The following is a 19053-nucleotide window of genomic DNA, read 5'->3' as shown; positions in this document are numbered from 1 at the left end:
GTTGTGATGATGAAATGGAATGGTGTATGTAACGGGCTTTATAAGCTTTAAGGTAAATATTATCTATCATTATTATTATTTAGCACTTAAAGGATCTGTAATTTCATTAGTGGAGGTACTCCCTCCCTTATAATTTAGCTGATCATCTTGGAGAGTTACTATGTCCAAAAATAATTTATTACCCTCATAGCCAACCTGGTGATGAGCCTCTATGAATTTATCTTAGATTCATCCTCAAACAATAGACATATTACACCTATGCTTCCAAGACTTTCTAGCCAAAATTTGTACTTTGCCACCATAGCCTTTGAGAATCCTGGGTCACTTCTGCCCTAGGAGAAGTCATAGGAGTAGGCCTTTAGTGGAGTACTGTAGAGGAATATCATTAAATTATGGATCTGAGAGCCCTTTGAATAGAGGTATTGTTGAAGTGATGGGAGTGGATGAGTTTATTGGGGTACAACAGTAGAGTAGGAAGAGAGGAGGATCTGGGTTAGAACTTTGGCGAAGAGTCACATGAAGAGTTTGTGAAAATGAGGGGAAGACAGAGGAGAGTATGGAGGAATTAGGAGGAGAACCAGCCAAGTACAGTGGTTCTGCAAAAAAGAGTGAGACATTATCTAGTAGGAGAACAGCCATTTCCTAGGGTGGTCCTTGGCAGCATCTGATAATGCTGAGAAGTCAAAGATGCTAGTAGATTTGGTGCTAAGGGACCAATTTTGGTGGATGTAGTTGGGTTGAAGTACTTATTAAGTAAATGGCAACATTGGACTTAGACAATTGTTTAAAGGGGGCAACATTGTGTGTGGATAAGAGTGTTGCTCTTGGAGTGTGTAGGATGTGGGTTCAAATTCCTCCTTGGTCATTGATCAACTGTCTTACCAACATAGCAAATCATAGAATTTCCTGGTCCCCGAGTTGAGGCTAGGAAACCAACCAGCAGGAAATTATCACATTCTCTCCCATGGTATTAGGCTCGTTTAATAGTCCAGGCTTGCACTGGGATCCTGACATTATCAGAGAAGAGAAGGGGCATATACAGAAATGTTGTGAAAGTAAAATCTGCAGGATTTGGCAGGACTTGGCAGCAGATTGGATATGGGGGGGGGCGGCGGTGAGAATGAGAAGTCAGGATGACATGTAGGTTGTGAGCCTGGGTGTCCTGGAGTAGTACAATGTAGTCTACCACCATTCTTTTTTTTTTTTTTAAAGTGAGGCAATTGGGGTTGTGACTTGCCCAGGGTCACACAGCTAGTGAGTGTCAAGTGTCTGAGGCTGGATTTGAACTCAGGTCCTCCTGAATTCAAGGCCAGTGCTTCATCCACTGCGCCACCTTGCTGCCCCCTAATTGTCTCTTAATGTCTTTCCTCTCTTCTCTTAGACTGTAAGCTTCTTGAAATCAGGCACTGTGATTTATTTCAACTTCGTACTCCTAGAGGCTCACATAGTGCCATACATATATGTGCTTCATAAATGTTTGTTGAACTCAACTATATCTGTTTATAAGTAAATCAAGTTGCAAGTAATAAATTTATGTGTTTATCAACTAACAAAACTGATGATCTCTAAAGAGAAATTTCAAAAAACATCTAAAGTAATTATTATATTTCAATTTTTACCCCCCATCTCCCAGCTTCCAGTTTTTGCTGGGAGAAGAAAAAGGTTGTAGGGATAAAAATGGTTGTGGTGTGTTTTGTTTTGTTTTGTTTTGTTTTGTTTTTTACACCCAACTTTAAAATATTTTATATTTTTAAAACATTTTATATCTCTGGATGGAAATCATCAATGAAAAACCACTAGAAATAAATTTTGATCTGTCTCGTTTGATAACTTTAAATTTTTTTCTTTGATATTGTCTTGTTACAGGTGCCTATAGAATAAGTTCAGTGGGAATTAAGGGGAAATTTGTACTAAAGAACATGAACAGATCATAAAACTACTGAAATGAACCTGTTAACGCATATGCTTTAGGCAGACTATAAATTATGCAAGACCTACCTGAAATAGTTTAAAATACAGGTAGAGGGGGCAGCTACATGGTGCACCTGTCCTGGATTCAGGAGGACCTGAGTTCAAATCTGTCCTCAGACACTTGACACTTACTAGCTGTGTGACCCTGGGCAAGTCACTTAACCCTCACTGCCCTGAAAAATAAAGTAAGGTCTAAAATACAGGTGGAATAGTTTTGTCTTAAGAGCAAAGTCACTGAAAAAATATTTCTTTCATTTTAAAATCTAGTGTCTGAAGAGGACTTATCCTGACAAATTTAAAGATCCTATAATGGTTCCTCTTCATGAATTTGCATGGCATGAATTTCTACGAGAGAAAAAAAGGGTATTTTTTAAAACTTTTTCAAACAATGAAGTTTTATCTTAATTATTTCTATTTCGAGTTGACTTTAAAAAGACTGAAAGGGTAACCCTTTTAAAATTTGCATGTTATTTGTTAATTCATATGCTTTCCAAGTTATTTCCATCAGGCTGGTGTCCAGAAGTAAAATATTTATAGGCCTTTGTTCTGGGGAGAGCCTAATAAAGGTAAGACTTAATGGCTTTGTGTTCTGTCTAGTATTTCTCACTACAGCAATGAGATGTCAGTGAATGCTAATTAATGATGATGATGATACTTGTTTACAATAATAATCATACTTCTTTGATAGGAATTATAATTAACTTGTTCATTTGTTGCTGTCCTTCACACTCAAAGAGGACCAAAATGACATCACAATGTCAGGGGCGTTGTATAGTTGTGTCTACCTGTGTCTGGTCAGACCAATACAAACTCGGAAGCCTCTACAAAACGTCTGTATGAACATTTGGGATGGAAGCGTCTCTTGATTTTTCCCATTTCCCATTTCTTTTGAGCTACTACAATTCTGCTTTGCTCATAGAGGACTTGGGTACGGATTGGGAGACATGGGAGACACTGACACAGGACTGTCCAGCATGGGGTGCCTACATCAAAGAAGGCACAGTAGTCATTAGCTGCTTTTTGAACCCTGCCAGGATGAGTGTGCACTGAGAAGGCCTGAGTCTGGTCTACAGCTTCCACTCCGTCTGAATGCTCTCATCATGTCTTATAGGCCTTAGTTCCACAGTATCCTAGGTTGTTAGCTGTGCCAGGCCTGTGAAACACTTGATAAATATGGTAGCAAGCCTCCTATGCAGATGAGTGAGAAAGGGACTTGGCTAGTATACCACCACTGGCCAGAGGAGCTTTCATTTACAAGGTCTTCCTGACTCCCTGGGTGTGAGACTTCTGTACTTTTTATCAGTCAAGCATTTTCCCAGTGCCTGCTCTGCACAAAGGGCTGTGCCAAGTACCGGGGAAATGAGGACAAAGATTAGACAGTCTCTCCTCTCACAAAATGTCCATTCTGATCAGAGGAGATGACTTGCCTGAAACGCACAAGCATTTACAAAGGGCAAGGTGATTGTGAGTCAGGAAGTTGGGGGAGGAGAGAAGGAAGTACAAGCATCTGGGGGTAATTGGGAAAGACTTCATGTAGAAGAAGGTGGTACTTGTGGAGAGCCTCCAAGGAAATTAGAGATTAAAGGTGGAGGAGAGGAAAGAGCACTTTCCTAGCATGGAGTCACATGGGGAAAAGCATGGAGAAGCAAGGACTCCCTCTTTAAGGCTCTCTGACTAGTAAGCACTTTTCATTGGTTGCATTTGGGAGCCGGTGGCTTTTCCATTCACTAGTTTGGATGGTAGTTTACATCATGCCCTTTGTTTTCCCTACCCACATTCCCTTACCCTGATAGGAGGGAAGAAACCCACTCTGAGGGCTCACAGAATCAGCCTACATACCCCACCTCTCTTGCCGGGTTGTTGTGTGGTTCAGATCAAACAATATTTATATAAAGAGCTTAGCACAGTGTCTGGCACTTAGTGGGCCCTCTATAAATAAATGCTCATTCCCTTTCCTGCCCCAACTGGTTCTCCTTCTTAGAAGAACAGAGCCTCGGGAGAGCGCACACAGAGAAAACCCACTCCTCCATCCCTGGCACTACCCCCTTTGCAACAAGAATCCCCCGGCTCCTTTTTTTTTGGCGGGGCAACGGGGGTAAAGTGACTTACTCAGGATCACACAGCTGGTAAGTGTTTGAGGCTGGATTTGAACTCAGGAAGAGGAGTCTTCCTGACTCCAGGCCTGGCACTCTATCCTCTGTACCACCTAGCTGCCTCTAATTAATCACAAGGGTCTGTCTTTGGCACTTCTAAGAGATCATTCACTGACATTTTGGATTCGTATAGTATTGTCCTCAAGAAATGTTTTAGTCACCAGTGTTCATTCTTTTCCTTAACACAATGACAACAGAGACTGTAATAAGCTTTCTTCTAAAATGGGAACTCCTTTCCCTGGGCCTGTCTGTTTCCTGCCCTTATCAAAGGTACTACCTTTTAACCCTTCCCAAAGTATGAAATCGTTAAAATCATTGACTTCAGAAATTGTTAGTGACTTCATTTGGTTCTCAAAATAACATGATGAATAAAATGTAAATAGTCAATATTTACATTGGTTTCTTTGACTGAGCAACCACCCTGATCCTGGAGTGAATAAACCTTTTATTTAAGAAAAAAAGTCAATATAACAATAATGTTATGTGTGGACTAGATATCCCACCCAAACGTCAATCTTATGTGGCATTACAGAAGGTAATTAAAACGTCTCGCTATGTTTTTAAATCTTTAATCCTTTTAGTCAAAACTCTTGACAGTATTTTTTAAAGTATTGCAGGAGTTGTATAAGCATGGTAAAAACCTCCTCTGTATTTTACCTAAAAATAATAATATTTTTCTGGTCTAAAAGCCCTTTCCAGAAGGGAGTCCCTCCTTTCACTCCTTAGAGAGATAACTGATAAGTCCAGGACAAAAAAAGAAGAAAGACCTTTCTTAAGGAAATAGGTATTAAGGGTAGAAACTAAACTTTGAAAAAAGAATAACTCTAGTCTGGTTAAGACCCTAGCCTTCCAACATCTCCCTAAAGAGAATGGGCCATGACTCATCATCTCCAGTAAGAAAGTCTCTTTCTGTAGGGGCCCTGCAATCCTTGAGGGGAATGGTAAAGGAAGGAACTGGGTAGTTACCATTCTAGAATATTGGCCCCCAGAGGCATTTTAACATATGACCTTTTCTTTATTCAATATTCCTATATATTTACCTTAACTCCTGAAGGAGAGATGAACAATGGACATGGACAAGGACATGGGTGGGCCATGCCACTTTGGACATTTCTCTTAGCTAATCACAGATTATAGTTTAAGGATCTAATAACAATTTTTCTGCTCTGAATATTTTTTCTTTTTCTTTTCCTTTACAGGAACTCAAGGGTGAAACATGGCGATACCCTTCCACTGTGATGTGTTTTATTAATGATCAGCTTTTGGGCAATGAAGGCTGTCTGCAGAAATGGGCTTATAAAAAATGGGGTCTTAAGGATTTTAAGCCCATACCCCTTTATGAAGCTCTTACTTCGGATTATGTGGCCGATTACGTGAAAAATTCCAAGGTAGTTTATGCTTATTTTTTAAAGGGAATAATGGAGTCCTGGATCACTGCTATTCATTCATCATTAATGTAGAAACATTTATTGAATGCCTGCTATATGCACATTAGCTGTACTAGGTACTTTAGAGAAGAGAAGAGCATAGATAGACGACAACCCCCACCCTTGAAAAGCTTGAAAGTGAGCTGTAAAATAGCTAAGTCATAGATTTAGAAGGAACTTTCAAGATCATCTAATTCAACCCCCCCCCCCATTTTGCAGATGAAGAAACTGAGGCAGAAGGAGGTTACTAACTTTTTCACTAAGCCTGGAGTCAGGAAGATCTGAGTTCAAATTTGACTTCAGATACTTACTAAATGACCCTGGGTTAAGTCACTTAACCTCTGTTTGCCTCAGTTTCCTCATTTGTAAAATGGGGGTAAATAATAGCACCTACCTCCCAGGATTATCGTGAGGATCAAATGAGACAATAATCATAAAGTCTTTAGCACAGTGCCAGGCACATAGTAAGTGCCACATAAATGTGTTTGTTGTGGTGGTTGTGGTTGTTGTTGTTATTATTATTTTCCAAGGTCACTTTGGCTATAAGTGATAGAGCTGCCATCACACTGCCTCATCCAGCCTTTCAGAATTGGAACGTCAAACTCCTGGCTCCTATTCTTCTGCCATGTTAGAATGAGAGTCAAATATCCCAAAGGGCCAGATTAGGCCTATCAGCCATTCGAGTATGAGTTACTTTAATTGCTTTCCTCCTAACATTTATCTGAAGTCAAAAACACAGAGAATGGATGATTTATAAAGGCACTTAATAAATACTTATTAAATAAATGAGTGAATGATTGGAGGTAGGGAAAAAGGAGGGGCACTTTTGGAACGTTGCAGACTGCCTGGACAGACAGAAGCCTTCTGTGAGGGTCTGTGGACAACCTGAGACAAGAAAACAGGGGGTATCGGAGAAAGAAATGCAGAAGGGGTGTGGGAAGACAACCAAGTCAAGCCACCCACTTAACAGCATTACTTAGGGCCCTGCTGGTAGCAACTTCTAAAAATCCTCTCTAATGCTTGCAGTATACTATATAGAAATTCACAGTAAAACCCCATTTTTACCAGATAGGATGGAGCCAAATAAAATCCCATAAGAGGTGGATTTGGGGAGTTGGGAGGAAGGAAAGTGTTACTCTTTGCCTTTAAAATTATAGCATACATTGCTCTGTTTTTATAGAATTCTTCATATTTTATCTACTTTTCCCTGTACAGTGATGGAATATTTAAAAAGTCAGTGTTTTTCCTTTTTCTTTTCCTTTATTCATTTAAGAAAACAAAAGTTTAGATGCATCTTTGACTGATCTTTTTTTTTTTTTTTTTTGAGACCGAGTCTCCCTATCTTACCCAGGCTGGAAGCACACAAAGCCCAGTCTTATGGCTGATGGTCAAAGAAGCTTTGACTTGCTCCGTTTCCAGCTTAGAATAGTTTGCTCCTTCTTAGGCAGCCTGGTGATCCCCATTCCTGGGGACTCACCCTATTGTACTTAATGTGGATCCCAGACGTCCATGTAGTCAACTATGGCTTAGAACTCTAGGAGCAATACATTAACCTCTTCCCATTCCCCTTTCCCCTTGGCAGGAATTACAAGTGTATATCACCACGCTATCTTTGCCATCTTCTCTACTACTGTTACTTCCATTTAATGTAATCTAGAATTTCTCTTAACCAAATCACCAGTTTGATGGTATGCTCTTGGAATGCCTGAAGCTGGTGGTTACTGCACTTACAGCCTAGGGAAAAAATGGGGAGACTGAGTCTTAAATGAGCAAACATTTTAAAATATACAAATATTGTTACCTAAAATGGAAGTCCTACTAAGATGAACTCAAACTACCAAAGGATAAGTAAAGTTTAAATCATTTCCTGCTATCTTAATGGATTTGCCCAGGGAAGTGCCAGCATTTGTACCTTGGAAACTTTGTCATACACTATAAATCAGGGCTTGAATTATTTCTTTTGGGCTGCTTGCAACATATTTCCCCTGACCTGGGAACTCTGGAATTTAGCCATAATATTCCTTGGAGTTTTCCAAAATTTTGTGATCTCTTTCAGGAAGTTACTGGTAGATTACTTTTATTTTTATTTTACCTTCTGGTTCTAGGACATCAGGTCAGTTTTCTTTTTGTTTGTTTGTTTGTTTGTTTTTGTGGGGCAATGGGGGTTAAGTGACTTGCCCAGGGTCACACAGCTAGTAAGTGTTAAGTGTCTGAGGCCGGATTTGAACTCAGGTACTCCTGAATCCAGGGCCTGTGCTTATCCACTGCGCCACCTAGCTGCCCCCCCAGGTCAGTTTTCTTGAAAGATGACGTGTAGGTTATTTTTTTGATCATGGCTTTCAGGTTTGTCCAAAAATCCTTAAATCATCTCTCCTCAATGTTTTCTAGGTTAGTTATTTTTCCAATGAGATATTTCTCATTTTCTTCTATTTTTTTATTCTTTTGATTTTGTTTGATTGCTTCTTGATGTCTCAAGAAGTTTCCATTTGCCCGATTCTAATTTTTAGAGATTTTTTTTTTGGGGGGGGGGGTCAGTGAGGGTTAAGTGACTTTCCCAGGGTCACACAGCTAGTAAGTGTCAAGCATCTGAGGCTGGATTTGAACTCAGGTCCTCCTGTATCCAGGGCTGATGTTTTATCCACTGCACCACCTAGCTGCCCAAAAGTACTGACTCCTCCTCCTCCTCCTCCTCCTCCTCCTCCTCCTCCTCTTCTTCTTCTTCTTCTTCTTCTTCTTCTTCTTCTTCTTCTTCTTCTTCTTCTTCTTCTTCTTCTTCTTCTTCTTCTGCAGGGCAGTGAGGGTTAAGTGATTTGCCCAGGGTCACACAGCTAGTAAGTGTCAAGTGTCTGAGGCCAAATTTGAACTCAGGTTCTCCTGAATCCAGGGCAGGAGCATTATCCACTGCGCCACCTAGCTGCCCCCAGCATTCTTCTTTTCATTGGATTTTTTGTGCCTCTTTTACCATTTAGCCTATTCTGTTTTTTAAGGTGCTATTGTCTTCAATATTTTTTGTGTCTCCTTTATGAAGCTAATGATTGTTTTTTCATAATTTTCTTGCAACATTATAATTTCTTTTCCCAGGTTTTCCTCTACTTTTCTTATTTGATTTTTGTGTGTGTTGTCTTTCCCTGTTAGATTGTAAGCCCCTCAAGGGTAAGAACTGTCTTTCCCCTCCCTTGCCCCATTCACACCCCTGGCACCTAACAAGGCACCTGGCACATAGTAGGCACTTAATAAATGTTTAAAAACTGATTGCTTGAGACACACTGTTGCAGACCTGAAGGCCAGACTCCTGGCCTCCTCCACTCTTCCTTCCCTCTATTCACAGAGGACTTATTCCTACTCTTCACTAAACCTAATCTCTACTTGTATTTTTTTTTTTTGGTGAGGCAATTGGGGTTAAGTGACTTGCCCAGAGTCACACAGCTAGTGTCAAGTGACTGAGGCCAGATTTGAACTCATGTCCTTCTGACTCCAGCGCCACTGCTCTATCCACTGCACCACCTAGCTGCCCTCTACTTGTATTTTTGATTCCATACCCTCTTTGCATCAGAACCTTGCCTCCAACATCTCCCCAATGTATTTTTGTGCCCTTCCATCTATTTTTGTTTGTTTGTTTGTTTGTTTTACAGGGCAATGAGGGTTAAGTGACTTGCCCAGGGTCACACAGCTAGTAAGTGTCAAGTGTCTGAGGCTGGATTTGAACTCAGGTCCTCCTGAATACAGGGCCAGTGCTTTATCTACTGTGCCACCTAGCTGCCCCCTTCCATCTATTTTTTTGTTTGTTTGTTTTTGTTTTTGTTTTTAAGTAAAGCAATTGGGGTTAAGTGACTTGCCCAGGGTCACACAGCTAGTAAGTGTTAAGTGTCTGAGGCCGGATTTGAACTCAGGTACTTCTGAATCCAGGGCCAGTGCTCTATCCACTGCGCTATCTAGCTGCCCCCTTCCAACTCCTTTCCATATGCCTATCAAATGAGAGAATGTAAATAAAGCATACATAAACAGGCCATTTTTACCTGCTTACACAGTCAGACCTTCCTCAAAGCTTTCCATTGACCCTATTTAGTTGCCATCCCATCTCTCCTCTCCTTCACTACTAAATTAATTTAAAACATTGTCTCCATCCAATGCCTTCTGACTCATTAGTCACATTTTCACCAGCCTTTTATATTTTGGCTTCCATTTCCTTCTTTCTCTCCCCTCTCTCCCTGAATCTATTGTCTTAAAGGTCAACGGTGGTGGTTTGACTCATTCCTCTCTGGCATCTCTCACCCACTGCATCCTGGGCCACCGCCAGTCATCTTACTTATGTCTTGCCACTGCACTTCAATGACTCTGGAGGAGAGAATGAGGCTGACATCTTTTCTCAGCAGTGCCTCACTTAAATCCAATTCATAAGCAAGGGAAAACATCACTCTCCTGATGTCATTGGTCCTCTTAGAGAAGGACAAACAATAAGAACAGCATCCAATCAAGTACTGCTTACATCTACCTCATCTTGAGTCCCCTGGCCAAGATCCTAGTATACAGGCCCTCATTACCACAATCAGCATACAGGTCTCCATCCATCCTCCTTCACCACTACCCCACTCATCTTCCTTATGCACTGATCTTAGGGCATGAGTCCTTCCTCTGTCCAAAAATCTCTACACCAGTCCAACTAGACTACTTCTAATCTCTAACATAATGCAACTTCTGGATCTATGTATATCTGAAATGTCCTTTTCCACATTGTGTTTATTGAATTCCTACCTATTCCTCAAAGCCCAACTCCAAAATCACCTTCTCCCTGAAATCCTTCTTGAGTCTCCAGCAGATTACATCACCCACGCCACTTTGCATTTATCTTAAAATAGAATGTTTTATAGTTTTCTGTGTCTTGGTCCCTTACCATTTTACTTGCTCCATCAAGTTAGGAATGCATTTTGTCAGGGTTTTCTATCTTACCCCAGCACAGTGCTGTGCATATAGTAGATGCTTAATGTTTGTTGAATTGATTTGAGGGGGATTGAGCTCTTTTAGAATAGTGTATTTTTGCTATCCTACTCAAAATTTTCCCTAGTCATTAGTAGGGGTGTGGGAGGGAACAATGCTATATGCTCAGGGCACATAGAGGTCTCATTTGGTGGTAGGACTTGAGCATCTATAATAGAGTGTTGTATTTGCATGGGCCCTTGACCTCCATAAAAACTAGTGACCCTAGACAATTCTTGGCTTTCTAGTTTTTCTGGTCTTTATTGCTTACTTCTCAGTGAGATTTTATAATAGCCCTACTGTCCACTGTAAGTTAGGAAAAACAAAATGTCCAGGAGAAAATAGATAGATGAAGATTGTTAAATCATTAACCTGAAGCAGGAGTTCTTAACTTTATTGTATGTCATGGGCTCCCTTGGAGGCCTAATGAAGCTTCCTCTATGTATTGTTTATCAGAATAATGTTTTTTAAAAGCCTAAAATAAAATAAATAGGATTGCCAAGAAACCTGTTGAAATATAGTTATCAAAATATTTGAAAAAACAAATTCACAGATTATTGGTTAGGAACCCTTGCCTAAAAGTTTTAAGAAACTAAACCCATTCATACTTTCTCCAATTCATTTTTTTAAATGTATTAAGCATTTACCATTTGGAAAGCACCCTTCTCAGAGCTAGGAATTCAAGGACAAAAGCTAAATGATCTGTGTCCTAAAAAGTTTATATTTAAGTATGTGTTTTTCTAACAACTTTGTCCTTAGTTGGTTTCTTTTTCTGAGGAAATTCAATTATCCTTCAAAATATGTAGGTAATACATATAAGGATGAATAAATTTTACAAATACAAATGTGTACATATACATATACAGAGTTATAATCTATGAAGCACAGAAGGTTAAGTGATTTGCTCCAAGTCATTTACTTAATTAATAAATTGATTACATAAAGAAAACCCATTGCTCTTTCCTATACTGTTTACAATGTTTTCTCTTGAGTGATATCATTACTCTTAAGTTTTATAATTAAGGATTTATATGATTTTGGAGGCATATAAATTCATTTGTAACTTGTATTCATATAATAATTTTCATTTAAGGCTACTGGATAGTAACAATTAGTATTTGATTTATAAAAATAAAAATAGATATTTTCGAACAATAATTTATGTTTTGCTTCACTTTGTGCTAATCGGCAAATATTTATTTTTTTAAAATGAGAATAATAACTGATTTGAAATGAATTTGAAAATTGAATTTGAAATTCAATAGAATGCAAACACCTTGAGGACATGGACTGTGCTTTACTTTTTGGTTTTGTATATTTGTATATTTGTACTCTTATAGTACTTGGTTCATAGTAAGTACTTTAAAAATGCTTGTTGATTAAAATGTTCTTTAATAGGTTCTTTCCTTAAAAAACAAAACAAAACAAAAACCCACTGTAGTATTCTTCTGGTTTTGGATGTCCTTCTAAGAGCTCAGACAATTTCCCTCAAATGAGTATTGTCTACATAAGAAGAAAAAAAAAAGGTGTCAAATTTAGGTCAAGATGGAGGCAACAGTATTTGAAGCCATGCTGCCTCAAGAAATAGTTTTGGTAAAGTATAGCTAAGTCTTCAGCATCCTGATCAATTTTCCTTCCAGATAAGTTCAGAATTTATGCTGTTTTGTCTGCTATGACTGCCTTATTTGACTTTGATCTTTCTTTCTTTCTTTCTTTCTTTCTTTCTTTCTTTCTTTCTTTCTTTCTTTCTTTCTTTCTTTCTTTGATTATTTGATTATTTAATTATTTAATTATTTAATTATTTATTTCCTGAATCAATAGCGTCCCATGGTCTTCTTGGAAGTTACAATGAATAAACGGCAAATTGGAAGAATGATATTTGAGGTAGGAGATTTTTTTTTTAATTACCCATTCCCCTCCCCCCCCAATCTGAAATTTGAGAATTTAATTTTGCAAAATATCTTTTTCTGTTTTTTAGCTCTATGCTGATCTTTGCCCCAAAACTTGTGCGAATTTTCAGGCCTTATGCACTGGGAATGCAGGGTTTTCTCGAAGTGGTTTAAAATTGCATTACAAAAATACCATTTTCCATAGATTAGTAAAAAATGGTTGGTTACAAGGAGGAGGTAAGTTGTCCTTAAATAAATTTGAATTGTATCAATAAATCAGCCTATCCAAGATAGTATTTTATTGAACCATGTGAAATTAATATTTGAATTGTGTGATAAGACTTTTTTAAATTAGTGATGAAAGAAGAGGTTTTCTTTTTTTAAAAAATTCTTTAATTATCAGTGGGAAATATGTCAAAAGCATACACTAAGTCTCTAGGTAGGGGAGTAACTCAGGGATTTGTTCTTGTTTCCATGCTGTTCAATATCTTTATTAATGATTAGGGTGGGGCAGCTAGGTGGCACAGTGGATAAAGCACTGGCCCTGGATTCAGGAGGACCTGAGTTCAAATGTGGCCTCAGACACTTGACACTTACTGGCTGTGTGACCCTGGACTTAACCCTCATTGCCCCCACCAAAAGAAAAATGAATGATTAGGGTGAAAATATAAATGGTATACTTATCAAATTTACAGATGACCCAAATTTAATAGTGATAGCATGTCATATGACAGCTAGGATCCCCCAAAAGTCTTGATACGCTAAGTCAGTGGACCAAATCTAATAAAATAAAATCCAGCAGAGAAAAATGTAAAATCTTACACATGGGCTTGGGAAACCGCTTCTCAATTACAAGCCACGACATTTGACTAGATGAAATGTGAGGGACAAGGCCATGTTGGTTTTGGCTGACTAGTAAGCAACAGCAGGTCATCAGAACCCCCAAAATAACACAGTCATACACTGCATCAACTGGGGAATCATATTCCCCAGGACAAGGGAGGTGACCATCCTTCTGGACTCTGCCCTCTTCAAACTACATCTAAAAAATTGTGTTTATTTGTGGAAAGTACATTTTAGGAAGGACATCAGGAATGGGAGAAAACCCAGAGAAGGGGGACTAGCATGATGAAGGGCACTGCCTCTTATTAATGGACAAGGATAAAGACATTTCAATTCTCAGGGCCTCAGTTTCCCTACCTGTTAAATGAAGGGCTTGCACCAAATGATATCCCACTCTATAACATGATAGTCTATGATTCTGTGAAATTACTTTTTATTTTTTAGGCAATCAGGGTTAAGTGACTTGCCTAGGGTCACAGAGCTAGTAAGTATCTGAGGTCAGATTTAAACTCAGGTGCTTCTGAGTCCAGGACTAGTGCTCTATCCACTGCGCCATCTGGGAGTCCCAAAATTACTTTCAAAAAGTATAAAACAGTGGGTAGCAATATTCATGTAGTAAGCTCTTAGTACATATTGAACTGAACTAAATCATAGAATTTCAGACTCTGAAGGAACCTGGAGACCATTTATTTCAATGTCTTCCTAAAGAATTAATCTCTCCTTTAATCTCTCCTTTAATGTCCTTTATCTGACAAGCAATCATCAAGTCATCCATTTGAATACCTCTAGTAACAGGGAGTTTACCACTTACCAAGGTAGTCCATTTGATTTCAGAACTCTTGTTCTTGTCAGGAAACTCAGCTTTATGTTGAGTCAAGCAACTACTTCCTGTAACTTCCATTCACAGGTCCTAGTTCTGTTTGGTGTAACCAAACAAAGTCTGGCTCCTTTTCTGTTTTATCATTATAATAACAAATAACCCTTCCAATAGGGATCATGTTTCTTCTTCCCATCCCAAGTCACCCAAATCTTCTTTCCAAGGTTAAATATCTTCAGTTTCTTCAACTAATCTTGGTTGTGAAAGGACTTTAAGATTTTTTTATCATCCCGATTGAGCTTCTTTGGAACAATATCCTAAGATGTGGTGGTAACCAGAATTGGATACAATTTTTCAGATGCGGTCTGACCAGTACAGAATATAACTGAACTATCACATTTCTAGGCACTCTGTTTCTACTAATGCAACCTAAAATTGGATTGGCTTCTTTGCCATATGTGTCAATTCATATGAACCACCCCACCCTGATTCTTTTTCATATAAACTGCTATCTAGCCATGTTTTCCCAACCTATACTTGTACAGGCAACTCTAAAACTTATAGTTACTAAAACTACAGGTTGCAGAACAGGTACTGACTTGTGTTTATAAGAGGGTGTTTCCTCACTGAGATTTCTCTTTAATCAATGAAATCACAAATCTGGTTTTTAAAAAATGGTAGTGCTTTATTCAATTTCTTATTATTAGAGTCAGTCCTTCATTTATGCTGTTTTCTTTTTCTCTCCCACTTCTGTTACCCTACATATTTAGCTATTTCTCCCAATTTTGTTTCAACCTGAATTTTGATAAGCCTAGCAGCTCTTTCTAACATTGTAACTGATTTGGTGTTAAATAGACACTTACTAGTCGTATGACCCTGGGAAAATCACCTAATCTCTGTTTGCCTTAGTTTCTTCCTCTGTAAAATGGGGAATAATAACAAGAGCTACCTCCCAGGGTAGTTATAAGGATCAAATAAGCTAATATTTGTAAAGTATTTGTAAATAATTTGTAAAATATGACTTGGATATGTTCCTGGCATATAATAGGCACTATATAAATGTTAGTGACAATGGTGATGATGATGGCATTACAGTCACAGCTACAATAGAATTTATAAGAAACTTCTCACCTGTCATTATTATATTGTGACCTATATAGTATACATTCATTTTCTATATCCCAATCTTTTATTTGTATTTTAAAATTCTGTATCCTACTCTATTATTTGAAAAGAGGCACAATGATAAAGATGGCATAGTGACTCTAGTTCTGGGCTTGGAGTCAAGAAAACCTCCGTTCAGTTCCAGTTCTGAGAGTTATTGTATGATACTTGGCAACTGGTACATGATCCAACCAAATCCCTAGGATTTAGCTACTAAGTCACAGACTATCTTGGTGGAGGGAGCTCCCAGGGCTGGCATCCTTGTCCATCAAGGCACATACCCAGGTCTTGCAGGCTCTTGTCATTTATACCCACACGGGACCACATGCATCTACCTCCTTTCCACACTACTTTACTTACTACAGGGCCTTGTCACTTCTCCCTGAACTATTTCTTTTCTTTTTTTGTGGGGCAATGACAGTTAAGTGACTTGCCCAGGGTCACACAGCTAGTAAGTGTCAATTGTCTGAGGCCGGATTTAAATTCAGGTCCTCCTGAATCCAGGGCCGATGCTTTATACACTGCACCACCTAGCTGCCCCCTAGCCTGCACTATTTCCCCTTCTCCATCTCTTCTCTCTCCAATTCATTCTCCACACAGCTTCCAAGGTGACAGTATTGAAGCATGTTATTCCCATGCTTGGTAAATTCCATGGTACTCTGCTATTTCTAGGACCAAAGACAAACTCCTCTGTCATTGAAAGCCCTTTTCAACCTGGCTTCAACCTGCCTTTCCACATTTGTTACACACTCATCCCTTTCAGCCCCTGGACAGTCCAACCAAATTGTTATTTCTGATGTTCCTCATACACAACCTTCCATCTCCTCCTATCTCAGTGTCCTTGCCAAAGCTCATCCCCATGCTTACAATGTATCCTCTCCTCACCTCCAAATCTTAGAATCCCTGGTTTCTTTCAAAATAAATGCCACTTCCTAAATGAGGCCTAATCTTATTCTCCCCTACCCCACATCTGCTAGTACCTCCCCTCATCCTCATAAAAAAAAAGTCACCTTGGATTTACTTTGTAAATATTTTGTTTTCACTTATAAGAGTACATATTATTTCCACTGATAAAATGTAAGCACAAAGTCTGTTTCATTTTTGTTTTTGTAATCTCAGTATTTAGCATAGTGCCTTGTAGAGAATAGGCATTTAAGAATTCCTCTTGATTGATATTCACATAATCTTTTATTTGTCTCCATTATTCAGATATCGACTTGGGAAAAGGAAATGGTGGTGAGTCAATTTACGGACCAACATTTGAAGGTATATTATATAGCTTTAAAACATTAACAGTCTACTTAGCACCAATATCAACCTACATCACAATCTATTATATTGAAATTTTGATATTAGCAAAAGTAAATATCAGACATAATTAGGTATAAACCAAACTCACAATCAACAAACAGATGCTGATTTTCTACAGTGTCTTTATTTTGCATCTAGAAATAGTGTGTTACCCTTGTTCAATCATTTCAGTTGTGTCCATCTTTTTATGATCCCATTTGGGGTTTTCTTGGCATAGATACTGGAGTGGCTTGCCACTTCCTTCTCCAGTTCATTTTACAGATGAGGAAACTGAGGCAAACAGGGTTAAGTGACTTGTCCAGGGTCGTACAGCTAGTAAATGTCTGAGGATGGCTTTGAACTCAGAAAAAAATGAGTCTTTCTGACTTTTTGACTTTAGTCTCTGCACTCTATCTACCATCTATTTGCCCAGAAATAGGGTGCACACCCACAATTAGGAAATGGCAATTAGCTTTAGTATTTTATAGTTTAGCAGTGATCTATAATTGACCACAGTGGGGTACTTAAGTTCTTTATGGTTACACTGTAGACTGTATCCAGAAATTGGCCATTTTTAAATGGACGTAATTTGAGACACTTATTAAGTTGAAATGAGAGGAAGTGTGTTGTAGTAGATAGAGAACAGTCCTCAAAGCCAGAAGGACTGGCCATGTGACTCTGTACAAGTGTCATTTAAACTTTGTTCTTGGCAACTTCTCTAGGACTATTAGGAGCAAAGTATTGATTTTCATTGGTAGAGGGAGTTTCTTCACCCCATAATTCCCTATACTAATGAAATCACATGAATGAAATAGTCCCTATTCCTATTAAACTGAAAATTTATGTTCAGAATAATTGTTAAACAACCTCAATTTTAACATAACTAAAAATGAGATTTTAGAAGTTTCTTTATAATGATTTTTCAACTCATATTTTTTTAAAACAAATTCAATCATTTTTAAAGTTCTGACTCAAGCTTCTCTTTTTGCCCCCATGCCAATTTGCAAGTGGACTGACTCAGTCTCAAATTGGCCAGTTTCACCATGTGGAATGCAAAATTAATTTACTAGTATTTCAGGTATCTAAATTTCACCTCTCAAATTGTTGCCTCTCCTTTTAATTTTAATTTTTTTTTAATTTTTTTTCTTTTTTTGGCAAGGCAGTTGGGGTTAAGTGACTTGCCCAGGGTCACACAGCTAATAAGTGTTAAGTGTCTGAGGTTGGATTTGAACTCAGGTCCTCCTGACTCCACAGCTGGTACTCTATCCTGTTGCCTCTCCTTTAAACATAAACATAGCTATTTATTTTTAGTAGTTATTAAACTATTGAAAATCTTAACTTCATTGGTAATAGTGTTTTTTTCCAATTACACGTAAAGACAGTTTTTAACATTCTTTTTTTTTGGGGGGGGGGCAATGGGGGTTAAGTGACTTGCCCAGGGTCACACAGCTAGTAAGTGTCAAGTGTCTGAGGACGGATTTGAACTCAAGTACTCCTGAATCCAGGGCCGGTGCTTTATCCACTGCGCCACCTAGCTGCCCCTCAACATTCATTTTTTTAAAAAAAATTTGAGTTTCAAATTTTTCTCCCTCCTCTTCCCTATTCCCTCCCCAAAACACTGAGCAATTATATATGTGCAATTGTGCAAAACATATTTCTATATGTCATGTTATAAAAGAAGAAACAGACCAAAAAGAAAAAAAAACATGAAAAAAATAAAGACAGTGAAAATACTATGCTTTGATCTGCATTCAGATGCCATCAGTTCTTTCTCTGGGTGTGGATAGCATTTTCCATTGTGAGTCCTTTGGAATTTTGTTGGATCATTGTATTGCTGAGAAGAGCTAAGTCAATCAGTTAATCATCACACAATGTTGTTACTGTGTATAATGTTCTCCTGGTTCTGCTCATTTTATTTTGCCATCAGTTCATGTAAGTCTTTCCAGGTTTTTCAGAAATAATCCTGTTCATCATTTCTCATAGCACATTAGTATTCCATTACATTCATATACCACAGCTTGTTCAGCCATTCCCCAATTGATGGACATTCCCTCAATTTCTAATTTTTTACCACTACAAAAAGAGCTTCTATAAATATTTTTGTACATGTATGTCCTTTCCCCTTTTTTAGCATCTTAATTTCTAATATTTATTTTACTAAAACAGCAAATCTAAAATAGTTTTTGTTTTATTTGCATAGCAACTGATTTTTTTTTTTAATTAGTATAAACAATGTTGCTTTTCAATATGGTGACCAAGATCTTTAAAAGGTACATGGAGGGGGCAGCTATGTGGCGTAGTGGATAAAGCACTGGTCCTCCATTCAGGAGGACCTGAGTTCAAATCTGGCCTCAGACACTTGACACTTACTAGCTGTGTGACCCTGGGTAAGTCACTTAACCCTCATTGCCCCGCCCCCCCCCAAATACATGGATAAGGGGGGGTGCAGCTAGGTAGCACAGTAGATAAAAGCACCAGCCCTGGATTCAGGAGGACCTGAGTTCAAATTTGACCTCAGATACTTG

At 38.5% G+C, this 19053-nt stretch overlaps 1 protein-coding gene across 4 annotated transcripts in view; it reads left to right on the top strand.

Annotated features, from left to right (window-relative positions):
- PPIL6 (peptidylprolyl isomerase like 6) overlaps positions 1 to 19053 on the top strand; it is a 53337-nt gene that overhangs the window by 13768 nt on the left and 20516 nt on the right. For 2 of the 4 annotated variants that reach the window (XM_044003566.1, XM_044003567.1), the window contains exons 2-6: positions 2239 to 2334; positions 5324 to 5512; positions 12347 to 12409; positions 12504 to 12651; positions 16448 to 16504. In XM_044003566.1, coding sequence (XP_043859501.1) covers positions 2239 to 2334; positions 5324 to 5512; positions 12347 to 12409; positions 12504 to 12651; positions 16448 to 16504 — 553 coding nt within the window. The remainder of the gene's footprint in view (positions 1 to 2238; positions 2335 to 5323; positions 5513 to 12346; positions 12410 to 12503; positions 12652 to 16447; positions 16505 to 19053) is intronic. The other 2 variants (XM_044003568.1, XM_044003570.1) reach the window with 2 other exon arrangements.

The sequence above is a fragment of the Dromiciops gliroides genome, chromosome 4, assembly GCF_019393635.1.
Source record: "Dromiciops gliroides isolate mDroGli1 chromosome 4, mDroGli1.pri, whole genome shotgun sequence".
Classification (NCBI taxonomy): Eukaryota; Metazoa; Chordata; class Mammalia; order Microbiotheria; family Microbiotheriidae; genus Dromiciops; species Dromiciops gliroides.
This window is presented reverse-complemented; position numbering and strand designations above follow the sequence as displayed.